At 34.6% G+C, this 26,067-nt stretch overlaps 2 protein-coding genes across 2 annotated transcripts in view; one reads left to right on the top strand and one right to left on the bottom strand.

The window, feature by feature from the left end:
• Window positions 1–16,973, top strand: part of SLO2 (slowpoke 2) — a 743,624-nt gene extending 726,651 nt beyond the window's left edge. Inside the window, exons 28-31 of the mRNA XM_067776215.1 lie at window positions 844–1,049; window positions 1,139–1,466; window positions 8,118–8,306; window positions 8,381–16,973. Of these exons, the coding sequence (XP_067632316.1) occupies window positions 844–1,049; window positions 1,139–1,466; window positions 8,118–8,306; window positions 8,381–8,641 (984 nt within the window). The 3' untranslated portion in view covers window positions 8,642–16,973. The remainder of the gene's footprint in view (window positions 1–843; window positions 1,050–1,138; window positions 1,467–8,117; window positions 8,307–8,380) is intronic.
• Window positions 16,974–22,069: 5,096 nt separating this feature from the next.
• Ndg (Nidogen) overlaps window positions 22,070–26,067 on the bottom strand; it is a 45,002-nt gene continuing 41,004 nt past the window's right edge. Inside the window, exons 9-12 of the mRNA XM_067776207.1 lie at window positions 25,285–25,539; window positions 25,040–25,214; window positions 22,898–23,182; window positions 22,070–22,813 (exon numbers count right to left, since the gene is read on the bottom strand). Of these exons, the coding sequence (XP_067632308.1) occupies window positions 22,552–22,813; window positions 22,898–23,182; window positions 25,040–25,214; window positions 25,285–25,539 (977 nt within the window). The 3' untranslated portion in view covers window positions 22,070–22,551. The remainder of the gene's footprint in view (window positions 22,814–22,897; window positions 23,183–25,039; window positions 25,215–25,284; window positions 25,540–26,067) is intronic.

Raw genomic sequence — 26,067 nt, 5'->3', positions numbered from 1 at the left:
AGTTTTCAGCTGTGAAAAATGTTAGAAAAGTACCAACGAGGGGAAAAAATAATTTCACTTGAAAAGTTTGAAAGCAAACTTAGCCAAAGCAAATGTCGAATTCTTCTTCTTATGCTTTGCTCGCAAGAAAAGTTGAAAGCTGACTAGTTTTTCATGTCAGATGGCGCCAGTGTCGCTCGATCTGCCGTTCTCCACAAAAATACGTGCAATCTACTCATCATGCGTTAAACACATTTATATGAAAAACCACTTTTGTGACGGGGCTTTAATTTGATAGACTGAAATATTTAAAAGAGGCGAAGTTATGGAAATGACGCAAGAAATTTTTTATGTACAAATTTCAGATTTGTACAAAAAAATCGGTGCAGTGAAAGCAGAAACCTCATGCGTTATTAATCTGCAACCCTACTGGCTAGTTCACGTCTGCCTTATGATCGTTAGAATCCTATCTTCCTTAACAAGGGAAAGGACATACACTCAAATCCACCTCACATAGTTAGCTTCTTTCAAAATTTCACATTATGGAAATTGGTTTGGAGTTAAATTCCACTGGTACATTTTTTACAGAATTGTCTGTGGACTACGAAACTGCTAGGACGATGTTTAAAAAAGTTTCAATTTATAATGTCCCTACCCTAGTAGTTATGTATATAAAAGTATTTACCAAAATCGAAAATCTATAAATGCATTAAATATTGTAGTTTCTCACAATAGATCACTAATATTTCAGACCTAATACCGAAAAATAGTGCACACAAACTAGAATGAAACGTAGCGCTAACTTGTAGTATTTTAAGCCAATTTTGTTAACTAACCGTAAAGCAGTCTTCCATGTTTTTTCAGTATTCAATTAATTTGGCCGATGAGGCACGCAATAATCATGCACAACAAATTGAGCGTGCCGAAATAGCGAATCTCGTACGAAGTCGCATGGAATCATTAAATTTGCCAACAAATGATTATGATGACGTAAGTGAAAAGCGTAATCATCTGTCATATGTGATAATCAATCCGAGCTGTGATCTTAAATTGGAAGAAGGCGATGTTATGTAAGTAGCACAAATATAGAAATGAGATACTCAATTTCACATCACTTTTTTTTACTGTTCATTAATATCTCTAATCATACTCTTTGCAGCTATTTGGTACGTCCATCACCATTCTCAGCGCAAAAAACATTCGAACGTCATAATTCGCGCCGTAAATCAAACATATCCTTTTGTTCGAATATCAATTTGGGTGCGGCATGTGGTACAAATATGACAGCAACAGCTGGTGGCAGTTCGCGTCGCGGTTCCGGTATGGCCGGTCTCAATCCGATGCAAATGCAAAGCGTTCAAACTTTGGCCGGGTATGGTTCGCCACGCTGCTCGCCGCCCATACAACAAATTAAATCCAATTCTCTTTCTTTACCCGACAGTCCGACGGTTGTGGGTACGCAGCGCGGCAGGAGTAATTCATTGCGGGTTGGCTACTATTCTTCTACTTATACAACTAAAACTACTTCTATCCATTTATCCATCATCTGTGTACACTTTATCTCTCATTTGTTTGTGTTTTTTCGTGTTTTTGTATTTTGAATTTATCATAATTTGTATTATATAATTTTCTTGTCTAACTGTCCTTCTAAATGTCTAACATTCATCTCAAGATAATAACTAAATTTTAACCTTTACTAACTTGATTTTTGTTTTTTTTTTTACAACGAAGAATTAATCCCCTGATTAAAAATTTTAGGCATTGTGAATTCATACAAGTAGCGAATGTTCATAAAAAAAACGTTGACAGTAGCAAACAGCCCCAATAACCTGTTAAATTGCTAAAAGTTCGATTACTTAAATCCTTTGCTCAATAGTGTTTTTTAAACATTTTTGTATATGACCGGTGTATTGATTATTTACACAGTTCCATATGTTTTCTTAACTTGCTGCTCATTTTTGCTCTATTAATTAGATTTTAGATATAACTAGAGTACCCCGCCAACTTTGTTCTGCCCGAAAATTGGTTTGCCTATATTTACAAATAGAGCCCCGCTTCCCGTATTCACTATCTATCTCATTCTCTTCTACGCTATTTTCCATTTTTCTTATAACTCTTGTCCATCCGTTAATCCATTTATCTGCCTCCCACTCCCCAATCGCACCTGCATTCCCAATCCTATTCCCACTCCCACACTCACTCACAACTTCCGCTAAACTTCACATTCTCATTCCCACTTCCAGTCCTAGTCCCACTGCCACTACAACTCCCTCTCCCATATCCTCTTCCTCTCTCACCTCAATTTCCTCATATATGAAATCTCTATACGACCGATTTCAATAACTTTGTTTGTATAAACATTTACGAAACTACTACATATATGAAACTAACGCTATTTTTAAGAAGGGTTTCAGCCCGATAGTCTTAGCCGCTAGTGCCTTCTCAAAGCAATATAATTATTTATAATTATATTTTTCATAAATAAATAAAAAGGCTTTCTGGAGGTATATTATTAAGCTGCTCCGGTCTAAGTTTTTGTTTTTAAGTGCGAAATAAAATTAAATTATTCCACTTTTCTAAACCAACGTTTCCCTATAAACTTTTGAGCATCATCTGGGGTATGTGTTTATTTGTTAAATCTGTAACAAACAACAAAATACACAAAATGTTAAATTACATACAAAATCTGGTGAGTTTGATAAATCCGTATGAAAAATCAACTAAAAACAGATAATAATATATGAAAAACCAACTTACAATATTGCACTCTGCCGAGGGTTTTTCCTCTTTCCGCTTTCATTTTTATAAATAAGATAGTAATAGATAATGGACAAATTCTCCAGACCGATAATATTCCTCCCTCCAAGATGACATTATTCTAACAGTAAACAGAGCCATTTGTTATATAGTAGCTTTTGCAAAAAAAAGTGCAACTTCTTGCCTCTCCCCCCTTCTCTCCATATACGATCCCTGTCTCTCCTTGGAATCTCCTCCCTTTTACATTCTCATTTTTTCTCTCTTCTACTTCCACTTTCTTTCCTCTCCATCAAGCTTCTTTTATTCATCCTAATCTCCTTCCTTGCACATGCTTCCTCTCCTTCCCAGCTTACCTTCGCACTTTCTTTATTGTATCTCCCTTTTCTACTCGCACTGTGGTCACTTATTTTTCTTTTTCGAAGAGCTACCTAAGCAATAAATTTTAAGCAAATCGCACCAAAAATATAATTTTGTGGAATAGGTAAGCCCCTGGCCCACTTCTGAGAATGAAAAGTTTCTTAATATTTTGTCTTTGTACCCTGTACCAAATTTAAAGCTAATCTCACAATAAATACGTTTTTTGGAAAAATCGGTCCATGGTCCAATTCCCGTAAAGAAAAGTTTCTCAAATAAAGAGCTAGTCACGGTAGTATCCCATATACATATAAAATATCAATAAAATCGCACTCTAAACTCTCTGCTAACTATTGTATTTAGCATAAGTCAGCCCCTTATCCACTTCCCGGTGGTGATTCAATTTATTCACCGCAGGCAAACAAATAAATCTTTATTCTATTCTCTTTCGTAAAAAGATCTAGGAAGTAATGCCAGTATGTGAGCAGTAGCCCAAACTAAGACAAAACGCATGGGCCTTATTCCTCGAGCTTCTTTGGTTTTGAAACAATGTGTTGCGCCGGGCTTAAGAAAAATATAAGAAAGATTAGTAGGGCTATTCTATGTTTTCTTTTCTTTTAACTTCTTATTTTTACATGTCCTCTGATTGTATTGTGTGTCCGTTTCAAATTTTGTGTATTACTAAAATTTCACCTATAAATTTTCCTCAATCCTCAGAACCTGAAGCTTATCATCGCTAAATATTCATATAATAACTAGAATATAATATTTAAAATTAGTTATATATAAGACATTATAAGACAGTTAGATCAAGTTTCCATAGGTTATCTTCGTTCCAGCTAATTTCTAATCGGTAATCAAATAAGTAGATTTCTCGTATAAATTTCTGCCTTCGAAAATCCGTAATTGTTAATAAATTCTAGAGAATGTGAAAATTTTTCTAAAGCCCAGAGCACGGTGGTGCATTAAAAAGAAACATACAGAAGATGTACGCTATCTGAAACGGTAGGGATGTATTTTCGACGGTCAGAAGAGGGTGTAAAATGTTTACCCGCTTTAAAAAAAATAGGAGTAAAGAAATAAATATCTTGCCATTAATATACTGTTACGAATATTAGCAACACTAATGGGTACTGCCATCTCTAAGCCGATGCTAAGCGGTGACTGTATGCACATCTATAAATCAATCATGCATCTACATAAAAGAATCAATCATTATGTCTACACATATGTACGTACACGCAGCGGAGAAGAGATGCACAAACACATGCAGATATCTTATCTGAGATGCTGCCAAAAGTATGCAATTGTAGTTGTGGAAGTGTCGCTTACAAACACACGCGCATACGATAGCTATACACGTACATATGTAGTTATAATTATAACAGATAACCAACTAGTAAATTCTAGAAATGGAAGCGCCTAGAAGGTGCAACGAGGAAATCAAAGAGTATAAAAGGCAACCAAGGTAGAGGCGCTAGAAGCAGTTTTGATTAAGACACTATCTGCCGAGCAATAGCAGTATTATTTATTGTGAAGTACTTTAATAAAGGCCATTTTTTCTATTATTCAATATTGGAGTTATTTATTCAACAGTTTAGTGATTCGAACTTAGCAGAAGGTTACAAATAAGAGGATTTGCAGTAAATTCGTTACAATACTTTTGAATATATATGTACATATGAAATACGAATATTTAGCGATGTTTTAGTTTCTTAGGTACTCAAATTACATTACCAACCCTATTTTCCCATCTATCACCAAAACCTTCACTACCCGCAAGCAAAAGTTCAGAAAGTAAGGCACCAAACCAGCACCACCATCACCATAACGGCATCAACTGACACCATCGATCTTACCGAGAACACCAATCACTAACTTCACGGAAGTGCAATTGTCAATTTCTGGCTGTTGATAACTTGATGTTCAGTTGAGAACGAATTTCAATGGAATGACAATAATGCATTTAGTATATATGTATTTACTACATACATTTTAAAAAAAAGAAAGTTTCAGATCTTATTTGTAAATGTATTTGAACAATATTTGCATATTCCATATACATACGTACGTTTGTTATGTAAACATTACATATATTTTCACTTGACATGTGTACACATAATAGGGGGACTCATGAAAGCATATAAACTTATAAGGTGTAAAATTATATCCATTTACACACGCGGTTATATGAACGCAACTAGTAATTTTCTTGATAAACTTGATTGTTTATCAGCTGTATTATAGCCAAACAAAAATTTTTTGATTGTTATACAAATTAAAAAATGCCAAGATTAATTGAAAAATCAAAACTAAAACGCCTTTACTTGCTGATGTTGGAGATTTCTGATGAAAATGCCTGCTTTAATGTCTGCAAGGTTGCATTCCTTTGAGTTTACCGCGTTTACACAATGAAATGTGCGCGTAAATTTATACAAATTGTGTAAATGGTTTTTCATACAAAATTTGACAGCTCGTTTACGCACTAGATAAATTTATACGTTTACACACTTTATAAGGCATTTATACAGTTACATGAGTCCCCCTAATATTTTGATGGCTGAGTGAAAGATCAAAGCAAACTTTTGTATATCGGCCTTGTCTCGGAGCTTTGCTTTAAGAATTAGGCAATATCAAAACTTGTTTCGAAAATCTCCAGCCTCATCATAAATTCATCTTATTTTCGGCTGAGATATGGCATTTTGAAATAAATTGTAAGATAGGTCGTTCTTCGAGTAAGTTATGATCTAAAGTGCTTTTAAATAAATTCATAGGTACCATTTTTTGAAACAAATTCTCTTATAGGGTGTTTTCGTACCACAGGATGTTTAAGTACCATGTACTGTCCAAAGTTGCTTTAAAACTGGTATTTTGCAATCGAAATAGGTTTTGGGAATAGTACATCTCTCTTACATAAAATAATGTTATCTTAACATTGTTATCCATTATTAGGATCTGTAAATAATTGTTATTCCTAGAAATTTAAACCAGAAAAATCGTTCTATCTATTTCCGATAATATACTTTTGGAGTCATTCAGGGACCATTTTGAAATCACTGCTAGACCGTTTGGAGATAATTTTGGAATGATGTTGAGATCATTTCGTGAGTATTTTGAGATGATTTGGGGATTTTTTTGGACTTTTTCAGGACTGCTTTTGGTACTATTTCGCGACTAGTTGGAGAAGATGTTAGGGAACCTTACATGATTATTTGTACTACTATTTCAGGATCACTTCGGGAATATATCAGGATTATGTTGGAACTATTTTGAGATCGTTATGGGTTTATTTTGGGATCATTCCGGGCCATTTCGAGACACTTTCGGGATTATGTTAGCGAATATTTGGGAATAACTTCGGGACTAGTTTGGAAGCATTTAGCAGTGTTCGGAAAGATTCATTTATGAATACGAAATGTTGTCGGGCTTTTATTATTATTGGATTCTAACCATTGGTTTTCCTCCGATAAAACCTGATTTCGGCTTATAAAAATATTAATTCATTATCGAAAAAATATTGATTTTTTATCAATATTTATCGAACTTATATCGAAAAGTTATCAATTCGATCGAGCTCACCATTATAGCTTTTTCGAAATTGCCGTTGGCATCACGGAGAGGACCAAAAATCTTCCTAGAACTTATGTCGCGGTCACTATAAGGCGCATCTCTTAGATAACAAATCGATAACTTTCCGATAACAAAGCGATAACTTTACGGTAACAAATTGATGTTTTTACACTAACAAATCGATATCTTTTCGATGAGAAACCGACAATATTTGGTATAAATAACAAATTTATAACTCCTCGATAACAAATGTCTAACTCGTCTTTAAGTCGCAGCTAACACACAGATAACAAGAAATGCATTACAGACTTATTTTGTTTTGTTAATATTCCGACAGGGTGGATAAATGAAGTATATTGGAACGATTTTCCGTCATCCCTTGTCAAATTTGGTTTTGAGACAAACCGGTTTCGGCGTTGTGCCATCATTAGTCTCGATTTTCGTTCCTCGAACGCCGAAACCGGTTTGTCTGAAAACCAAATTTGACAAGGGATGACGGAAACTAGTTCCAATATACATCAAATGCATAACACACGATCCGATAACTCTCCAATAACGGTTTTTATTCTTTCTTTCATTCACGGACCATTCCGTATATTTTGCTTACTAAACGGTCTAAGTGAGAAACTGAAACCAGCAGTACCGGCATTAAAGGCTGGTCAATTTTAATCGAAAATCTCGGTTTTTGGAATTCCAGGTTCGATTCGAGCTCCGGAAATGTTTAGCGATCTCCTACCTTAGTCTTACCTTAGTATTAGTTATTTACATTTTCATCTTTAACGTTCATGTTTCGATTCCTCATTCAAAAATCAGGCTCTCAGTATTCGCTCAGCTGATTTGTTTTTGAAATAATTTCAGAGAGTTCCAATACATACTAACTATCCACCTTGTTAGAAAATTAACTCAAGAAGCATGGTTCAATTATATGGTTGGCTCATCTAATCAGCTGATTTTATTTATTTCATTGCATATCCGAAGGGATTGTCAAAAGGAGATGGCAAACTCAAAATTAAACCAACACATTGGCAACATTTTCTTACACATACAAAAACTGCTAAGTTTTATGTTTCCATTCCATATAATTCACACCAACACCAGTACACAGATTTTGACAATTTGAACAGACATATTTTGTTTTTTTACAGATGATCCAACCATATAATTGAACCATGCTTAAGAAGTAAGCAATCCTTCACTCAGCCATCGGTATTTAATATATATATTTATACATTCATGTGAATTTTCGAAAATTTCTAGCATATACTAACCTTAAAATTGTATCACCAATTATTCAATGTTGTTATATGTACAGATATGTATTACAAAATTACTTTTTTTATTTGCAATCACTCCAAAACAAAACCCCCATTTTTTGTTGTGGTTATTTTTTTTTTATCAATAATTGGTACATTTCCCATTTTTGAATCGGTTCTGTTCCGCTTTATTTTCATTCACAGATCGAGAATGATATTTTATTGCGACGATCATCATCGTTGCGACAAGGTTTGCCAAATGTTGGTGTAGGTCATGGTCGCCGAAAATCCTCTTTAGAGGAAATTGGCATCAGTCATTTTACGACGCTGATGCAGGCGACAAATCATTCGAATCCAATTAAAATTGCCCTTAATGGCAGTATAGGATTAGAGGTAAGTGGGTTGTATGCAATTTCTGATTTAGATTATACAAGTTTTACATCCTCGAAAAAAAATTATCATATTAGGTTACGCCACCCGAAGAGCCCACACCCATATTGGGCGTACCCTGCATTGTGGGCAGTGGTTCTGGTGGTGGCATTAATCCTTCGGCCTTGGGTGGCTCCACACTGGGTGGTGGTTCTTCGTTAGCCATTAATACTGCCGATTTGGGCGCTGCACCTACATCGAGTAATACAAATTCACCGCTACAAGTGCCACAACAGGATTCACTACAATCCGGAGGACCAATGCAATCACCGCAACATTTACAAGGAACAATTGTATGATACAACCTTATGTGGGGTCGAAGACTCCGCTCGTCGATAGCGAAAAAAAATAAATGGATATAATATAAATAGAAATCAGAGCGGTGCTAAAAACGTTTTAGGGAATTTGTACAGCGGAGTCAAATCGTATCATAGAACAATTTAATTAAGTAGTTTTTAGAATAACGAATAGGTAACGGTAAACGAAATGAAAGCATTCAATGTTAGCGTATTCAAATTTCGTACATATGTATGTATTTATATGTAAATATGAGCTAAGAACTAAAGATGAAATAGCAAAATAATTAGAGCATGCGAGTAGAGTGAAAACTTAGGAGATTTACATAGGCCACAACACATCATTTTATCATATTATGATATTACATCAATATGACATTTCATGCTACTTTATAAATTTCCTTGTTTATTAAATTCTTAAAGTGTCATTATCAGCTATTAGCTTAAATTTTATGGCGGTCCAAAATTTAATACATTATGACAATATGACGTGTTATGATGCTTTATAGATCGCCTAAGTAAAAGTTAAAGATAAAAAGTTGCTCTCTTAAACTGTTATTGCTCCTTCCATGCACTTAAATATTTCTGATATTTTGACTGTATCGTTGCAAGTTACTTTATTATATTTCGGAAGCTATCTTCCACTTCAGTTGATCATTAAAACCGAAAACTCGAAATCTCAGTTGTATTACTATGATAACTCCAAGTAACAGATCATATCGGGTATGTTACAAATATTTTGTTAAATTATTAAATAACTTTCCAGCTAAGGTGATACTTTCAAAAGTATAGTAGAAGTAGTACGAATTAAAGGCCTAAAGTTATTTATTTAAAGAAGGTAGTGTTGTATATAATTAAAGCTATTCACAAAGTGTCATAACTCGGCATATTGTCATAATGTCGTACATTCTATGGCAGTCATACATAAGTGAATGACATTTTAACAATAAGACGTGTTGTGACACTTAGTGAATCCCCTAAATATGTTAATAATTTATATTTTTGTACAATTTCCTTCATATTTAAAACTACAAAAATGTATGTATGTGTTCGTTTACATATGCGTGTGTTCGAAATAAGTTTATTTGTAAAATAAAATTGTGTTATTATTTGTTCGAGCATATTTTATTTTTATTTTTTTTCACAAACACACATCAATTTTGGAACAATGAGTTAGGTGTGTTAAAATCAGAGTAGCCTCTCCAAAACAGTTTTTCAAAAAGCGATTGACTCGGTATGGGTGGTATGGCTTAGAAAGTTTAATGTGGTTGTATTAAATCGTTCGAAATCGAAAATAGTCTAAGAGTAATTTTGAAATGATACCGAAACAGTTCCGAAGGCAATTTTAAAAATATCCCAACAAATGTCTTCTTGGCCCCAAAAGTATAAGATGTGGACCCAAAAAAGCCTGGCGATCTAGACGCGTAACAAGACCTTACGATCTCAGAAGATCCCAAGTAGCTCTGGAGCAAAGAAATTTTACAAAAATAGCCATTTTCCAAGCGAAGCAACATTTAAAGATATGATTATTAAAAATAGTTCTGAGGAAAGAAGTTAAACTATTACAGGTTCCACTTTAAATATGCTATATGGTTATGGTTATCTTCGATCGTTGAACTTTCAAACATTTTTTGTCCACAAGCTTTAATGCAACTAAGTGCTAAGTTCTCTTCACAATGCTTTATTTACAATTAATTTACTTTCCCCTTTCTTTTTCTGCTTCTTGTATCGATACGGAGGTTCCCCGAAGGTTTTAGAAAGTTTTATCGTTGCTGATGATTCTTTTGTCAGATATTGATCCAGTACGTTCCGAAAAATGACACCACTAAAAACTAGCCCGACCATCGCAGGAGCCATTTGATATGCTCACGTTGAACCTTTCCGGCCAATTCATCGCCTTCTAAACAAACAAGGCTCACCACGGTTAGTTGGGGTTGACAATTGGATTGGAGAAGCTATAAATTGCGTTGACAATATCTTAAAAGGGTTTCGCTACACAACCACTCAAATGGCCTTTAAGATGTAGCGCCACAAATTATTATTATTATTTATATTAATACATTTTGCAACTTTTTTTTTAATTCTTTGTTTTTTATGTTCTGTAGTTAGTAGTTAATAAATAAAAAATCGTTGGTCTGTCACAAGTTTATGAAATAAATAAATTCGTATCTAAAATATTTACGTATGTATATATTAATAATTAATTAAGGAAATAATATTAAGAAAGCCATGAAACTTAATTGTACAAACATATGGCAAACTTAAAATAGCCAAAGCACAAACAAATGTTTAGGGTTTTTTGAATCTACTTAGGTAAAATTAAATAAAACAAAATATTAACTTTGTAATGAAATTTTAAGTCTTACCTCAGCATCTCTCGTCCTATTTTGCTCTTTGGAAGAAATCCTGCATAAAAATATGCTCTATATCCTTTATTATGGAATGCACCAAAGCTTGTTTCGTATTATTTTTTTTTTTTTTATAATAAACTCATTAAGGCGACGAATACCGAACAGGTTTAGCTGGCGTGACTTATCACAAAACGGCCAAAATCGCTTAGACGGTTAAGCGGCCAACATTGCTGTATCCCATATACATGAAGCTTAGATGCGATGTCGAGTTCGTGATGCCTCATGTGCATCTGGCCTTATTTCACAACCTGTAGAATTTTTAAGCTAACGACACATTTAAAAATATTCTTTTCTTGAATTTTTATGAAGCAATTCACACTTAGTGCCAGCAGCACTATGCGACGCAGCAATGAGCGACTATGTCGATCAAATAGCAAAAAAAAATGTAGCGCCGCTGGCGTTATATGCCGCGCCGCTTAGTCTACCAAGCACTTTAAATCGATGGGATGCCAGTTGGCAAACGAAAAATCAGAATTGCCAACATGTTCACAAATGTTGCTTTAATGTCAAATACCATTTGGCAATTACCGTTTCATATTTAATTGTCATTTCTGAATGAATGAATGACAAGTCATTTTCATTGACATGACATGGCTGGTGGTAAAATTTGACAATTTAAAAACAAAGCATTAGAGTAATGCTCCGTGAAATATGAGATTTGGCAATTAAGTTCCAGGAATTTCTCAATAAAAAACAAAAAAATTGTATTTAATAATTTGTGAAAAATTTAAACAACATGACATCAGGACGGACAAGGCGACAGCTATTTCGATTATACCTTGTAAATCTCTTCCAAGCCTTTTCTCCCGGGAGTGGGATTTGAATCCGCACTCCTACGATGGTTGAAGTGTTACAAACGCTTTCAGCCACGTCATGCCTTAGTTGTTGTAAACCTTATCCCAATTGCCTTCTTTGCATATTTTCTTTATGCACTGTACATACTTCGTATGTCATCATGTGGTAAAGTTATGCGTTGGTAAGGCGGTTTCAAATAAACTTGGTGCTGTTGCTTTTTGTTCTTTTTATAGAACTACACCGAATTAATAAGATGGGTTTGATGGTGAATGAGGACAAAACGAAGTACCTGCTGTCATCGAGCAAAGAGTCAGCGCATATGCGCCTTGGCAACCACGCTACTGTTGGCAGCCATAATTTCGAAATAGTAAAAGACTTCGTTTATTTGGAAACCAGCATCAACACTAGCAACAACATCAGCACTGAAATCCAGCGAAGAATCAATCTTGCCAATAAATGCTACTTTGGACTAGGTAGGCAATTGAAAACTAAAGTCCTCTCTCGGCGAACGAAAATCATACTCTACAAGTCACTTATCGTACCCGTCCTGCTATATGGGGCAGAAGCATTAACCATGACAACAGCAGATGAAGCGGCTTTGGGAGTGTTCGAGAGAAAAGTTCTGCGAAAGATTTATGGACCTCTACCCGTTGGCGATGGCGAGTACCGAAGAAGATTTAATGATGAGCTGTACGAGCTATACGCAGACATCAACATAGCCCAGCGAATTAAAATGCGGCGGCTGCGCTGGCTAGGCCATGTTATGCGAATGAAAGATGATGCTCCGGCCAAGAAAGTGTTTCTATCGGAACCCGCCTATGGAAGCATAGGTAGAGGGCGGCCCCCACTCCGTTGGAAGGACCAGGTGGAAAACGATTTAAACTCCCTTGGTGTGACCAATTGGCGCAGGTTGGCGGAGCGAAGGAGCGACTGGCGCGCCTTGTTGGGCAGCCATAACCGTTTATACGGTTAAGCGCCAATTAAGTAAGTAAGTACAACGAATTAACCAATGTTGTATATTTTTTTGAGTTTAAGCGGGGATTACCCTGAAAACATTTATTTGAAGCAATTTTTAATTTATATATTTTATTTAATATGTTTTATTTAAAATTATAAATAAAAAATTGCTTCAAATAAATGTATTCATACATTCAAAGCAATAAGGGTTATCCCCGCTTAAACTCATAAAAAAATTTTGTTTTAGGAAAATTTTTATTATAGATCTTCACAATAGTCTTCCTCAACTACACCACGTTTCCAACGTTTATCCCATGATTGAAAGCACCCTTAGTAACACTTCGAAGTTAGCCTGTTTAGCACTACTGTTACAGCTTCCTGGACCACCTGTGCGAATCCATCTTGCGTTATAAAATAAATCACAGGGAGCAATATCGGCACTATAAATGGGGTCAGGCAACGCTGGGATGCCCTTTGTTTGCCAAAAGCACTTGGACAACGAACGAGGAATGGGCCGGTGCATTGTCGTGATGCAAGATCAAGCCACCGTTAGCGAATTCAGTGCGCATATGAAGAACAGGTGCCCGTAGCCTCTCAGAAATGCTAACATACAGTTTTCCTGTCACTGTCTGGACAGCGGGAACGTATTGTGGCGAATATTAGCATCACTATGCTGGTAGTAAATAATAACAACAACAAAAACGGCAACACTTATGTACAAGGCAACGAAGAGATATCTCACACACACAGATGTAGTCATCAGCCGAAGTAATTACTCACACATACACACACATATGACTATTACAAAAGCATAAACTACAAATATACATGTACATAGCTGGTAACCAAGCATGAGATACAACTGTTCTCGAACAAAAGAAAAAAGTTTCATTTAAGCACGCTATTAATTGTGATGTGAAGTATAAATGTTCTACTCCCAAAAGTAGTCTAATAAAGACCGTTTTGCAGTACTGAATATTGGAGTTATTTATTCGGCAGTTCAGCGATTCGAGCTTTAGCAGAAGGTTTCAAATAAGCGCAATTCCCCAAAATTCGTTACACTATTCAAGATGAATGACGCCATGAGCAACGAAAAAAACAATCAACATTACCTGCAGATGTGTCTTTGGCTGCTCCTCACACACTGTTGACTTTGTTTGCGCGTCTCATATATCGAAGGCGCATCTCCAATGACCATCCGTTTGGGTTTTTCTCCACTAAAGAAATTATTTGCCTAAAACACGTATAAAATACAAAGCTAATGTGCTATCTACTTCAACTTTGATCTCTAACTGAAAGGAAGATCCTCCCTCTTCGACAGGTGATCACGAATGGTAAAGGGTTGCCAGATTTTTCCGGAAAGTCCGGAATTTAATGGTCGCGCTTCCTAATTGACTTTTTACATCGAAAGACTTCCAATCACTGCACCATTTACCTCAAAAAAATTGTAGGAGGTCATAATTTGGTTGCACTCCCACCCAAGAACACCTGCATCCCTTCTTTTGTTAAAAGTGTTTGCTGATGCTCTTTCAAACAATTTTTGTTTATAAAAACGATGGTTTCTCTATTTTAGTCCCAAAATAAGTCAATTTTAACTTATGTAGAGTTATTTAGAATTTTAATGCAATTAATAGTAGAAATTTCATATATATAAGTATGTATACAATAGATAAGGTCGATGAAAATATGTACATTTATCAGAGACAGGAACTCATAGAAGTCATATTTAAGTAGTTAGTATTACACACCTTAGGCACCTTAGACCTTAACTCCATTAGTGCGTAGGAACACAATAAAGTTTGTGTGTAAATACTATATACTTAATTAGGTACAGTAAGTAAGCATTGAAGGGCTAAGAGATTTATTCTAAGAGTGTTTGGTAACATTCAACTAAAAATGAGAAACGCTTTGGTATACTATTAATGCTTTACAAGAAACGAATGTAGTGATTTAGGGATGATATGTGCAAATATTTAAAATAAACCAAAATTTTTAAAAATAAGAAATGTATGTAATATCATTAAGAAAATAGTAATATAACATACTGTACAAAAAAATTAGTTAATTTAAAGTAAAAGAACAAAAATAAAATTAGATACATGTAAATAAGTTTAAAACAAAAAAGAACTTTAGAAAATTAATTTTATTAACATTAAGTGCACTCAGAAACAAGACGAATGGAGTTTGGAATACGGGAAGTTCCATAAAATTAGTAGTAGATATTCCTATTTAGAATACTAAATACTAAACGCTAAATATAAGGCCTTAAACGATCTTAAACAAAGTAAAAAATAAAACACGAAAATAAAAATTATTAAATTTGTATAGCATGTATTTTAGTGTGAATATGTACATATTTTTTAAAATATAAAAATTGTATTATTTTGAAAGAAATAATGTTTCACGCGCCCAACGCTTTTATTAAATTGTCTGATCAACGCCCTAGATTGATGAGGAGTGTGATGACTAGTACCTAGGACCTACCTAATTATTTTCTAGCTTTTAGTATTATTATTATTGCTTAATGTAAGTATTGTTTTCAATAAAACCGTTTAACTTAACATTTTTTTTTATAATTTTTTTTTTTCAAGTTCTTAGTCTTTATTTAGCTGCCTATTATTTCTCATTCTATTTAGTTCATTTAGTGACTCATTACTAAAAGGACTCTTTCCTGACAAATTGTTACAATCTAAGTCCTCAATACATAATCATTCCAAAGACTTTAATCGACTCAGCGCCACGTATGCTTGTCCCTCCTCGAACACCAAAGTATTTTGATGTCACTTCTATCGGACTGTATGTAATATTTGTTCCAAATATGAGCCAAATTAGACCAGAAATACAAGTATTTTTATTACCTTGACCCTGCCGCGCCTAGCGAGATTTTTGTTTTCATAACGAGATTTCTATTCCCGTTTGTAATGAGCCAATTCGGACCACAAATCCGATTTTTTTTAATATCTCTATCTATCGGAGTTTTTGTTTTCTTATTTTGGCATTGTCATCGGATTCTGAACTAAGTTCCAAGTTTCAAGCTTGTAGCTTATCGGGAAGTTACTTAAATTTCATTTATAAAATTCTGTTCACTACACATAGTCAAACTAAATAAAACCGTTTAAAAATTTTAGCTAACTCAGTCCCAGCGCAACGAATCGAAAATTGGTTTAGTTCCATAATCCCTAGTCTAGCGCAAACATAAAATAGATTGGAAGAAGAGGGGGATTCTGTATGTATTTTCTAAATTTCTTTAAGTATCTGTATGCCTGGCTTATTAAGTAGAATTTTGAACTCTAAGTTTTGAATTTTCTTTGGGCTCTAAGCTTTGTTCAAAGTTTCAGGCCTCTAGCTCATATGGAAGCTTTTTAAAACTCAACCACAAAATTTTCCAAATTCGTATAATATTTCTAAATATCTCCTGTTTGAAATTTCAAGTCTCTAGCTCATAGAGAAGTCACTTAAAGCCGGTTTAAAATTTCCAAATTATCATCTAATTATTTCGATTCGTGCGCCGCCTAATGCATTTTTATCCTTTTGTTCCTTTGTCACGGTGTCTTAACGTATCTGTGAAGTTTCACGTTTGTAGCTCAATGAGAACTAACTTAAAAATCGATTGCAAGATTAGTATTGAACATGCGGACAAATATTCAACCGACTTAAAGAAAGGAAATAATGTATTTTGTTTGCTCAGTGATTGCAAAGTTGTAAATATTAGATAATAAGACCGTTCGCAAAATATCAATTATTATATTGTCATAATGTCAAAAATTAAAAAACAGTAATCATTTTATGACACTATGGCAATATAACATGCTCTCAAACTTTATGAATACCCAAATTGTACGACAAGAATCGATAACGCGAAATAATATCCAACTCATTATTCATCAATTAAAATGCACCAATAAAGTTAGGATATCGAAATTATAAAAACAAAATTAGTAAACGGAATTGTGCAGCAACAAGAATTAACTGTAATTGTTACCGCTATAACTGTAAACTTGTATATTCTAGTTGATCTCGAAAGCCTAAACCTACACCAAAAAAAATTAAAAAAAAAACATAACAATTGTAAATTTAAAAAATGTAATTAATATTGAAATTGCAAAAATACCTTTAGTTGAAACAATTGTAATTAAATCTGAAAAAAAAAAATTAAATAATAAAAAATCTTATTAAAATTTCCTAACCGTGCTTGAGTTTAATTAATGGAAGATTGGGTGGGGGCTTGGTTGTGGCTGTTTTATGTAGTTTGAATAATTCTTGGCAAGCAACTGCATAAAAGGAGGTGGAGGTGAAGATAGCAATATTCAATGAAACTTATGTATATGCCAATATATAATAAACAATCTAAAAATAGGAAGGCCTATAAGGTTTAATGTGGTCATATAAATCGTTCCCGAGGAACGGGCTAGTACCCTAATGGTGCTTTGTTACCGGATCGTACAGGATCAATATAAGGCAAAGGTCTATCAACATCGATAATACTCCCCAAAGCCTTCGGGGAGTGTCTTTGTCGCTAATGTAACAACAACAACAGCAGCAATCACAGATTCAAACATAGCTCTAAATGACAATCGATTCATGAAGCATTTTTTTTTTAATGAGTTTTCCGATTTGTAAAGACGTCGTGGAATTATTGCAGCTCACATATTTTGTACTTTTCTTCTTTGGCCTCCTCAGGAAGTAGAAAAGATATTCCACATCGAGCTACGTTTCCGTAAACTCAATTTAACAGCAAATAATATATTTGTTTTTCTTTAATTTTATTTTTTTGTTAGTTCAAAGGCGAATTCAATAGAGGTGGTGTTATCCCAACAGCTGATTGCTTCTTCTTGATAATTTTCCATACAAAGCCTTGTACAACAATATGTCAGTTAATCGAAATCTATGAAAATTTTCCTTTGACTTGACATTCTTCTGTACGGCGAATTGGTTGAATTCGCTTTGCCACCACCTGGTATGGATTCGCCTTGATTAGTTCATTGCGGCTGCTGAGTCGGCCAGTTCGAAATCGGCCTATCTCAAAATACTTTTCAAAAATTTCCCAATTCAGGATTTGCACAAAAACGCCTTATTTCAGAATTAGGTAAAGAACGCCTTATCTCAGAATGCTGTTCATTAACTTCCTTCTTATGTTCAAATGCATTGAACTTATGCTCAGATCGGGAGTTTTTGAAAGAAATTTTGAGATAGTGTATTATTGAATAAAATTCTGACGTACGACATTCTTCAAACATATTCTGATAGAATAACCAAACCAACATAACTTTATCAATTCACGAAATATTTAGAAGAAAATGAATTATTTCCCCCAAAACCTCTTGGCATTTACAAATTTACTATCACTATTAATATACTTCTAGACTTCCTTTTCTACTATAATTTTCGCTAAAGGGGATTGAATTATTCCCCGTTTCCCTTACTTCGTAAAAGCAACCCGTCCAGATTTTACAATTTTGAGGTGCCAAAGCTCTTTCATCATTGGAGAACAAACCTCTAGTAATTGAATCATGATACATGGGGTTTAGCATAGAAAATGTAGAAACCGTATAAAATTGTTCATCAATGTATTTTGTTGTTGCGTGTAGAAAACTTTTGACAGTAATTGGGAAACGGTCTACATTTTCTATGGTTTCTAGACAGAGAGCCTTAATGATAAAAAAGTGAATTTATGAAACTGTAAGTATTCGATAATGATGAGCTGTACAAGCTTTACGCAGATATCAACATAGTCCAGCGAATTAAAACGCACCGGATACGCTGGCTAGGCCATGTTATGCGAAAGTATTTTTATCGAAACCTGCCAATGAAAGCAGAGGAAGAGGGCGCCTCCACGCAGCTGATATTATGAGGCCGAAAACGATTTAAGCTCTCTTGGTGCGACCAATTGGTGGCACTTGACAGAGCGAACAAGCGCTTTGTTGTACCGCCATAAACGTTTAAACTGTTAAGCGCCAATTTAGTAAGTAAGCAATGTTGCAAAAAGAGTGGAGGGCAGTAAAAGAAGGCAGTCGAATGGAGTGAAATGAAGAACAACAGGAAGAGCAGAGTTGCATTGCATCAATATACCTTCAATCTTTGTATATATGTGAACCGGGTTATGAAAAGGTGGCTTATGACTCAAAAAAGAAATTGCGAGTAACAGCTGTTAACAGCGGTTTTTTTTTGCGAGAAACAGCTATTAACAGTTGTTTTTTTTTTTACTCATTAGCCACCTTTTCATAGACCGGGTCACATATATAAAACATAAATGTAGAAAATTTAACTAAATACTTAGAGTTGGGATTGTACCGGTATTTACCATTTTTATGGGCAAATACCCGGAATATTACTTTTTTCTATCTTTGTTTGGGTATTTAAAAATCATTTGAATCGAGGCTGCTTGGAATTAGAATTCAGCAATTAAATTTATACGTCATATGAATTTAAAAATTTTCGTTTTGATTTTAAACAAACAACCCAGCAAACGCTCGGAGTCAACAATTAGTCTGAAAGGAATCCAAACTTTGGATCGTTTGCACCCCGTTATGTACTCATTTTTTAGGAGTCTGAAGCGAATGCTATATGACTTCCAGTACGCTCATATTTTGCCTCTAACATAAGTCTTATACAGGCCCCCTTCCGATAGCATATATGAGCCTTATTAGCCTCATATACTGCTAATTTTGAGTTCATTAATCACACTACTTCAGGGCTTTTAGGAAGAATTTTTAACACATTTCCGATTCAAAAAACATAGGGGAGAAAATTGCTCACGATGATCATAATTTAAGTGTCCGGAACGAGTCCAAAATAAGTGGGTAATGTAGGAATTAGAAAAGCGTTGAAACGCGTAGGAGGGTAAAAGAAAATTTAATTTTTAGCTTTTATTTAACGGCATAAAAGCTCCTAACCTAGCATTCAAGAATTACCATTTTTCAAACATTTATGTATGTTCGTCAAGGCGTGTTTGGAACAAATATTGATACTTTGTTACGGCAATTTTTCATTTTAATAAAAAATGAATTACATTTGTACATTACTGTTACCCTTGCTATTTTTTCTTTGTATAAGCAGCGACGTTTTTCCACTTATGGGCGCTTCTCGACATATTTAATGTGACTGAAAAGCTACCACACTCTGTCCGGGTGTGTCGAACTATATATGCCCCCAATAAGCGCTGACGATGCCTAATAAATGGGCCAAATAGGTGTCATATAATCAAAGTTTATAATGCCGCCGGAAAGAGTTAATTTTAAGATTCATGTCGGACTCTTATTTAGGCTCAAATGATATAGGTTAATAGGCTCATCTAGGACGACCATTGCAAGAAGGGAAATACATTGGTTTCGGCCTCCCAAATGAGCTCATACCCACTGTAAATGCTCCGATTTAGATATTTTTTCTTACTCTTTTTTTACTTAAAATGTTTACTGGGTAAACTTTAATTTTTGCAACGGCATGCACTATTGGCTAAATATTTTTTAAAAACGCTAGATTATATATTAAAACTAATTCAACCGATAGCGTAATGGATAACTACCCACCTACATATATAGGACACATTTTTTTTGTTTTGTGTGTTTGTTTCCCACATTTTCCAAAAGATTATTTTTACCCTTCTTTTGGATAAATATTTGCGTATTTACTAGGGCTGTGAACTGCATCCGGACTATTCAACTATCCGGATATTCGAATAACCGGATAGCTAAGCAAAGAATCCGGCTATCCGGATATCCGGATTCGTAAACGGAAAATCCGTATATCCGTATGTCCGGATACTGGAATATAAAAAAAGTTCAATATATGCATATCAGAATTGAACGAAGCAAACATCGAAGTATTATTCACAAAATATGTTTGTAGATTATTAAATTAACGTCAAAAATTAAAAAGCTACAATTTTACAAAGCGTCAATTTAAATAATGGTGGCTAAAATGGTCAGCAAGATTTGGGATCATTTCCAAAAAAGTGAATATAAGAACACTCTCATTTGTTTATATAGTGAAAAAACGCTACAAAACAAAGGATCGATATCAAGTCTATGGAGCCACTCTCGGGGTTTCCATCTTCAAGAGATTGGTATGGACGCAGTTTTTCTCTCTGAATCTGCGCCAGAATAGTATTTACCCATTTTTAACATATCCCAGCCAGCACATTTTGAAAATTTTGATCAAAAAATATTTAAATATCATACCCCAAGATGATTAAAAACGTTCAAATTTAAAAGCATTTCCTGTTCGAAAATTAACGTATCGTCAGGAGAAAAATGTAACCTAAATGTGATTGTTCTTGAATAATCATTTATGATTCCTATTTCGGAACGCTTTTTATTCATATTTCATATCATTGTAAAATTGAGCTTTTATTGTTTTAGAGTAATATTTGACTGCTTTTCATAGTCATTTTCTGATCATATTCGTGAATATATTTCAATCGTTTTGGTTGAGATTTTTGAATCATTTTTGAATGCCATTATAATGCATTTATTCTTCATATCTCATTCAAAATAGGATACCACATAATAATCTTATTTGATCAGGGGAATAAAGCATGCCAAAGTGAGCTATTCGAATCACAGCTAACTCGCAAACAAACTCGACCGATATACACCTGCGACTACAACATCCAACATCAGCATTATCGTCTGCATATTAAAATACGGATACGATACGTATCCAGCTATGTCAAGATAGTTTCACTTACCCGGTGTTCAAATAGCTCACAACCTATGTATTGACCAATCATTATGTATTTTCTGGGAAGCATATTCATAAAAGATTCAGAAAGCTGAATGAAAAATGATTATAAATTTTAGATCACCTAAAGTAAACACATTTGATTCAAATATGATTCCAAAATGTGATTGAAAAACTATATTCAGTTTTTGATCATCAAAGGTAAGCATATTTGATTATTCTTTTTGTTGGTTTTTATGAAATATTAAAATTTAGTCATTAAAGGACTTCAAAAATGATTCCAAAAAGTAATCGAAAAATGCTTTTTAGTTTTTCATCATCAAAAGTATCCATATTTTGTTATTTCTTTTGTTCAATTGTATGATAACTCATTATTTAGTCAGAAAGAGTAATCAAATTGTATTGATATGTGGGGAAATTCAAAATTGAATCACCTAAATGCTGAGTGGGATATAACCAATTTACCGGGTATTTACCATTTGGATATTTACCCCTTTCCCATCTCTATAAATACTTGAATGTTCGCAATATAATCCCAATTTAAGCTGCCAAACTATATAGTAAAAAATGACGTAGAATTCACACAAAATTTTTGGTTGTTTTAAATTTCGTTTATTTCTTAAATTTATTAAAAATATATTTAAGTATATATTCGAACAGAAATTCATTTAGTTATGGACTATGCAAACTCGCTTTATATAAAAATTACAAAAAATCATTGGTATTTAGCTTAATTTTATAAATATTGTTGTTGTTTACTCAAAAAGAGCGACATCTTTGTGCCTATGTGTGTGAGTGTGTGCAATTCCACGAGAACATGCATACATAACTTATAGTAATATATTCAGTATTTTATGCATGAAACTCGCGCATTTAATCATTTGAATTACTTATTAAAGGTATTTTTTTAATTATATAAAAAAATGCTTGCATTAATAAAAGCACAAATTTAAAAATAAATTAAGTTGGTTTCTTTGTTGTGGTTTTTTTAGTGATAATATTCATTAAAAAAAAAAAAAAAATAATTCATTAAATAAGAAAATAATCGCCGCCGCTCTTTTCCCCATTCATTTAAAATGGCACACCATATTGCGGTGTATTGCAAGTTTTCGAAAGGCTGGTGCACTTGCAACTCTTGCCCGATGGCGCTTTTCTATTTACCAAACAAATGCGCCCATCAACACAGCCACCATTGCTAATTTGACAAGGACTGCTCAGCTGTGGACAGCTATCCTCTATAGCAGTCATGCCATACATTTTGTGACTGCCGAAGAATGGCGTTTGTATACCCTTTTGACGATTGCCAAAGGCATCGGCGCTTTCCAATTTTTTGCTAAAATTGAGAAAGGAAAAATAAAAAAATAATAACATTTGTTAAAACTTCTTAGAAAGTTCTACAAATATTTTCACATCTTACGTTGTCCAATCGGTCCAGTAAAAGTTATTGTGCGTGAATGTCAAACCGAAGGGATAAGTCAAATCATTAGAGATGGTACGTTTTTGTTTCGAATATGCATCAATGCACTCCACTTTCTTGGTACCAGCATCCGCATAGCATAGCTCACCGCTACTTTCGGATATAACCAACGAATTAGGTAGAAGGACCACATCACTACCCATCAGCAATTCACGTCCGGTCCCATCCAAATCGGCCATTTCGATTTTTGGTGATTCGCGATTCCAGTCGGTCCAGTAAATTTTTCTGAAAGAGAATAAACAAATATAATAGCTGTAATGTGAGGGTCGATTTCAAAAACTGTTGAATATATTGTGATATTATTTATAACCTTGTCATGGTTCAATTATATGGTTGGCTCATATGTACAATAACAAAATATGTATTTTCAAATTGTCAAAATCTGTGTATTGGTGTTGGTGCGAATGGTATGGAATGGAAACATAAAACTTAGCAGTTTTTGTATGTGTAAGCAAATGCTGCCAATGTGTTGGTTTCATTTTGAGTTTGCCATCTCCTTTTGACAATCCCATCGGCCATGCAATGAACTAAATAAAATCAGCTTATGAGATGAGCCAACCATATAATTGAACCATGAACCTTGTTTTCTTTTCAAAATAGAACTGTCCTAGACAAGAATCACAAAGTCGTTTGAATACTACATAAAAAAGTAAAATACACATACAGAACACACATACAAATTTAAAATCTGTAGTCTCTACCGCCTCTTTTCATGAATTTGGCGTTTAAAGGTTCAATGTGTTCATATTAAATAGTTTCCGAGATGGTCTTGCTGGTAACTAGATGGTGCTTGTTAACAGAACGTACCAAATCTATATCCAACATAGGGCCGTCAACATCGATAACACTCCTCAAAATCTTGGGGGGAAGATCATTCTTAACAGGATGTATTTGAGGATTTATTAGCGTAACCCTTTCAGGGGGTTGCCAGCACAATTTATAGCTCCTCAATTCCAGTTGTCAGCCTCACATACACGTAGCGAACCCTGCTAATTTAGCGGGCCAGGCTCTGGCAACTTCAAGTTCCTAAGGAAGGAGGTGGTTAAATGACCAAGAAAGTTTAACGTTGTCAAATCGAATCGTTCGCGAGATGGTTGGGATAGAATCTTAATGGTGCCATTTTCTGAAACGTACCGGATCCGTAACTGGAAAATGACCATCAACATCGGTAAAACCCCTTCAAACCTACGGAGAGTCTCCTTATCGCTACACGAATAATTAGCAGAAGATCTACCGAATCATTATCTGGAAGAATGTGTGCGGTAGTGCTTCTCCCGACCAGGAGCGGAATCGTAACATACGATCAGTGATCGAATGTTTTTAAATCATAATTCCGATTATATAGCAGGTAATCTAATCTACATTTGCATGGATAACTCTATGCATATGAACTCAAATATGACTCGTATCGAAGTGTTGAGCTATCTTGGTCTGAGTTTAGCAACAGTCAGTGATCGTCTTCTTGCTGTCAACACATTAAAAGTAATTGACCAGGAAACTCATCACACCGGCTCCAAGTGGTTAATGAGACTGTTGATTCCTATCTTGCTTGATGAACGCAAAACTTGTTTGGAAGACAAGCTTAAAGTCATCACTATGTATGTTATTTGGCTTATACAGAGCTCGGAACTCTTTCTGATGTTTTGCAACTTTTGAAGGCACGTCAATTTTAGACCTTCATACCGGAACACCCTAAAATAGCTTCGGGCGTTCAATGGTTAGAAACTTAAGAAAAGATGAAAAAATTAAGGAAACACCGCGGGATACAATAATAAAAAAGGAGCGCTCTTGTTGCTTTCTTTGGGTGGTATGATTCATTATCATTCCAGCGTAGTATTCTGAATAAAATTACTACCGACACTTAACTTTGTCAATTATCTGGTCTACGGATTATAATTCCACCTAATGACAGTGACAAAAATTAAAATTTTTTCAACATAGTGGAATAAATAGGAAATCTGCAGAAAACTAACGAAAATTTGATCAAAATAATTGAGCGAAAGTTCTAGAACTTTATATGTTTTCTAGGCTGAGCTTTCCAATATCCTTTTGGTAGTTATAATTTTCATTTTATAAACTCACTCTCTGTATGGATCAACGGCAATACCACGTGGATTCACCAAATTCTTATTTATCAGCACAGCACGTAGTGTAGGATCTTCCAAGCTAGCCACTTCAATTGTGTCCTTTACCGAATCAGTCCAATATATACGTCGTGAAATGGTATCGATAGCAATACCTTCAGGAGATTCAATATCTGCAAATTGTGAAAAAAAAGTTACTTTATATTATGGGTTCGTTATATGTAGCTTCTCCTTTGCACTCACCGTCAGCTAAGAAAGTTTTGCTATCGGTTCCATCATATTTAGCGCTAATGATTTTTTTAGTTGAAATATCACCCCAGTATATGCGACCCTCTACACAATCTTTGTCAAGTCCGATAGCCATTGATGCTACTGAGATTGGTTTCACATTTTTACCGTTCAACGGTACGCGCACAATAACAACACCTTGACTTACAAGTAGGAAACCAGATTCATGTTGCTGGCGTTCCAAACAAATAGAGCCATTACCATAGAAACCTGGAATGATAGAAAAAATGCCGAGCATAAAATTAAGTGCGTTATGGGATCGCAATAGGCAGATTAGGATAAGAAAACATTTATAATACATTTTTATGCTAAACTATATAGTTTCCGTGTGGAAGATGGAAAAAATTCATCGAAACGCGTAGGAGAAAAGGAAAAACTTTTGTTTCGTCTTTAATTTATGGACTGAAAAGCTCCAATCTCCACAAAAGTAACCGTAAATTGTCTCAAACTAAATATTCTCATTTATCCAAGTTCTGGTATATCGGATCTTTGGCCTATCGTCCTCAAAATTATTAATTTCGTAACAAGTCAAGTTAGCAGTCCCTGTTTCGCTATAACTGACGCTAATTGAGAGCACCAAGGGAGGTAAAATCTCCCTCCACCTGCATCTCTTAACTCAGTTGAGGTATTTCCTTCCTCTGCATCCAAACCGCGATGACGGTTGCAATACTTTCTTTGTCCATAGATATAACATGGCCTAGCCAGAAAAGCCGTTGGGCTTTTATTCGCTGTCTTCAC

Source organism: Eurosta solidaginis, chromosome 3 (genome assembly GCF_040869045.1).
Source record: "Eurosta solidaginis isolate ZX-2024a chromosome 3, ASM4086904v1, whole genome shotgun sequence".
NCBI classification, from domain to species: Eukaryota; Metazoa; Arthropoda; class Insecta; order Diptera; family Tephritidae; genus Eurosta; species Eurosta solidaginis.
The sequence above is the reverse complement of the archived record's forward strand: the minus strand, read 5'-3'. Positions and strand labels throughout refer to the sequence as shown.